Genomic DNA, 3,438 nt, shown 5'->3' with positions numbered 1-3,438 from the left:
CAAATGATCCTGAAAATTGAGATCATATTAAAAAAACTTTAAACGAGTACTTAAGTACAATTTTTAAAATATTTAAATTTAAAAGATAAAAATTAGACGCTGTTTAAAATCATATATTAATACAAAAACCCTACTATACAGGGTCGCTAAGAGTCAGAAATGACTCAACGACACATAACAACATTGATAATAAAAATCAAAACTTAAGCACTTTTTAAAATAAGTAAAATTTGAAAATGTATAAAATATATAGTCCTCTTCTCCCTTCCTCCTTCCCTCCCTCCCCGTAACTAAGGCAACAGTGCGGCCCAACGGCCCGGCTCGCCACGCCCCAAAGCCCCCATCAGCCCTCGCGCGCAGGTTGAGCTGCGGCCTGCCGGGTCGGCCCACCAAGACCCTACACGGTCAAGATGGCGGCTCCTGCCCAGCCACTCCGCGGCCTGCTCCGGCTGATGGCCACCCTGAACCCGGGCTCTCGCAGGTATAGGGCGCCGCCACCCCCACGCCGCTCTCCAGGGCCCTGGTGGCCGAACCCGGAGGACCCGCTCACCCCACGCTGGCAGCTGGAACCGCGCTATGCGGCCAAGCAGTTCGCTCGGCACGGCGCCGCCTCCGGGGTGGCCCCGGGTTCACTGTGGCCATCGCGGGAGCAGCTGAGCGAGCTGGAGGCCGAGGAGCGCGAGTGGTGCCCTAGCCTAGCGGCCATGCAGGAGTCGCTCCGCGCTCAGCAGCTGGCCGAAGAACAGAAACGTCAGGCCAGGTGCGTGTGTGCGCTGAGACTGCCCTTCCGGCCCCCGTGGGTGATCTAAACCCTACAAGGTGCCTCTGGTCCATCGGGTACCTGTAGTGGAGTCTGCATGCATGTTCTCCTAGGTGCCAAACAGCCCTCCCCTTTGTTTGGTTATTCATCATCAAATACTACACTGATTGTGTCCTGTCAACACGATGAGAGTGTAAATTGGGGAGGACATCTTGGGTTTAAGTTCCTGTGTGGTGCAAACGGTCAAGATCTTGACTACTAGCCAGGTCAGTGGTTCAAACCTGGACTGACCTGGAAATCTGCTCAGAAAGGTTACAGCCTTGATAATCCTACATAGCATTTCTACTCTGTGTTTGAGGTTATTTACTGTGGTCAGAAACCACTCACTAGCAACAACTTTGGTTTGGAAAGCCTCAAGTGGTATTTAAAAGCAGAGACCTTAATGACTAAGTACAACCCGATTGATCCTTGGATGTGAGGATAGCAAACCTTCAGACATGTTAACATGACATGTCCATGTCATGTACGAGAGGGACATCATGCTTGGTAAAGTGGAGTCAGCAAAAAAAGATGGACACAGGAGCACCAACAATGGGCTCCAATGTGCTAACAATTGTGAGGATGGCACAAGACTAGGCAGTGTTTCCTTGTGTTATGCATAGGGTCACTATGTGTTGGGACCAACTCGATTTTCAACACATAATGACTAGAAAAGAGTCATGGGAAAATCTTGGTAGAGTTCTCAGGAGGTAACAGTCGGTACAAAGGCTCTGGTAGGACTATCACCAAGGAATAGCCAAGAGGTTGGTGTGGCTCGAACAATGTGAAGGGTAGACTAGGACCAGGGGTCAAATGGATGGGTTATGCAGGACTTTGTGGGATGCATGGTGGGAGCCATGTAAAGTTCTGAGCAAAGGACATGGTCTGATTCAGGTCTTTACTAGCTCCCTTTGGCTGTGTAGTGGGGATAGGATTGCTGGGACTAGAACCACAGCAGTAGGATCTTGCTGCTTGCCTGGAATCAAGGGCAGAGGACAGATTTGGTTCAGTGTTTTGAAGGAAGACCAGGACAGTACCACTTCCTGGTAGAAGGTAGACAGCCAGCAGATGTGGTTCCTGGTGTTTAAAAATCTTTGTTCTGGCAAGAGCTTAAGAGGGAGGTTCATCTTGATTTTAGAGAAGGAACAGACCCGGAGAGTAGAGGCTCCTGTCCAGGGTCACCCTGGCAGTAATCAGGTGGAGCTGGCATGTGAGCCTGGGTTTCCAGTTTCTCCTCGTCCTAGCTACTTGACCCTGGTTTTAGTTCTTTCAGGATCATTTTTCTAATCCTTACAATGGGACCCTCAGTGGGTTGGAGAATAGCTTTTTGCTTCTACTTCTGTGCCCCTAACAGTAGACACTCAATGATGACAGTTGAATGAAGGAGTTAGCTTGTCTGTGGGAATGGTCTCTGGATGGCTCAGTGAATGTTGGACTGACATAGCCATAAGCTTGAGGCCACATAGGGGCTCATCTCTCCTGCCTGTTTCTTCACTTGTCAGAGCTTTTCATGACAGTTAATGGCAGTATCAATCTTTTACATTTTTCATGTGGCAAACGTCTGTTGGTAGGATGTATAGTTGGGCTCTGGGTAAGGGTATCCACACCACCCATTTTCTGTCCCCATCAGGGAGCAACTCATCGCGGAGCAGATGGCCAAGATGCCACAGATGATTGAGGATTGGCGGCGGCAGCAGCGGGAACGCTGGGAGAAAGCACAGGCAGATAAGGAACGGCGGGCAAGGCTGCAAGCTGAGGCCCAGGAGCGCCTAGGCTACCATGTGGACCCGAGGAGCACCCGTTTCCAGGAACTGCTGCAGGACTTGGAGAAGCAGCAGCGCAAGCGCCTCAAGGAGGAAAAACAAAGGCAGAAAAAGGAAGCACGAGCTGCTGCAGTGGCCACTGCTGCCATCCAGGATCCAGCTACCTCAGAGGCAGCCAGCTCCTAAAGAGGCAGTTTCTTTTCCCAATAAAGTCTGTCAGCTCCGTGGCCTCCATGACATTTAAAAGTGCCCCACCCTGACCCCTGGAGCCAAGGAATTCCCTACCCAGTTCTGATCCCATGGATGGATGGGAATGCTAGGCCATGCTGGATCACTGGGGCTAGGGGTGGGGTGGGGGATGCAATGGGGAAATAATGGAGGAGCAGATGGTAGAGAAGAAGAAGGCTTCTGTTTACTAACATTAATCTCCAGTAATTAGTCAATTACCAGAGGGGGGAGGAGTGTAGCCAAAACAGACTGTGGTGATGGTGGTGGTGGGGGGGGGCCAGGGAGAAGCAGACCATCCAAGGCTGAGTTGAGGCCTTTGCTGGGGAATGAAATGCTTCATGGGGAGCCCATCTGCAGGGCTCACAGGCACCTCTCCTCTCTGTGTTTTCACATTGCCTGTGCCCCAGACCCAGACAAACTGGAGTGGGAATTCCAGCAGGCAGAGACCACAGGACTAGTCTTTAAAACTTTATTCACGTCAAAACCATTATCATGAGAGACACAGCTCTGTTCTTATTTAGGGTGGGGAGGGGGGTAGCCTCAGCTTCCACAGTAACTGATGCTCCCCATTCTCCAAACAGGACAATCTACCTCCTCTCCACTATTGGGCTAGAGGCCAAAGCCAGATTGGGGGGGGGGGGGGGGGGG

The 3,438-nt window shown here is 51.0% G+C and overlaps 1 protein-coding gene across 1 annotated transcript; it reads left to right on the top strand.

Annotated features, from left to right (window-relative positions):
- The first annotated feature begins 410 nt into the window (after positions 1-410).
- Positions 411-2,748, top strand: GADD45GIP1 (growth arrest and DNA-damage-inducible, gamma interacting protein 1). The gene is made up of 2 exons (XM_006874267.1): positions 411-760; positions 2,430-2,748. Exons 1-2 carry the CDS (start codon positions 411-413, stop codon positions 2,746-2,748), a joined length of 669 nt encoding a protein of 222 aa, XP_006874329.1.
- The last annotated feature ends 690 nt before the right edge of the window (positions 2,749-3,438 follow it).

Source organism: Chrysochloris asiatica, unplaced genomic scaffold (assembly GCF_000296735.1).
Source record: "Chrysochloris asiatica unplaced genomic scaffold, ChrAsi1.0 scaffold00268, whole genome shotgun sequence".
Classification (NCBI taxonomy): Eukaryota; Metazoa; Chordata; class Mammalia; order Afrosoricida; family Chrysochloridae; genus Chrysochloris; species Chrysochloris asiatica.
The sequence above is the reverse complement of the archived record's forward strand: the minus strand, read 5'-3'. Positions and strand labels throughout refer to the sequence as shown.

What these genes read in the sequence shown, in the direction of transcription:
- GADD45GIP1 (XM_006874267.1), top strand. Translation starts at nt 411, where the DNA reads ATGGCGGCTCCTGCCCAGCCACTCCGCGGCCTGCTCCGGCTGATGGCC. An exon ending in GAACAGAAACGTCAGGCCAG is followed by an intron (nt 761 to 2,429) that starts GTGCGTGTGTGC and finishes TGTCCCCATCAG; the next exon opens with GGAGCAACTCATCGCGGAGC.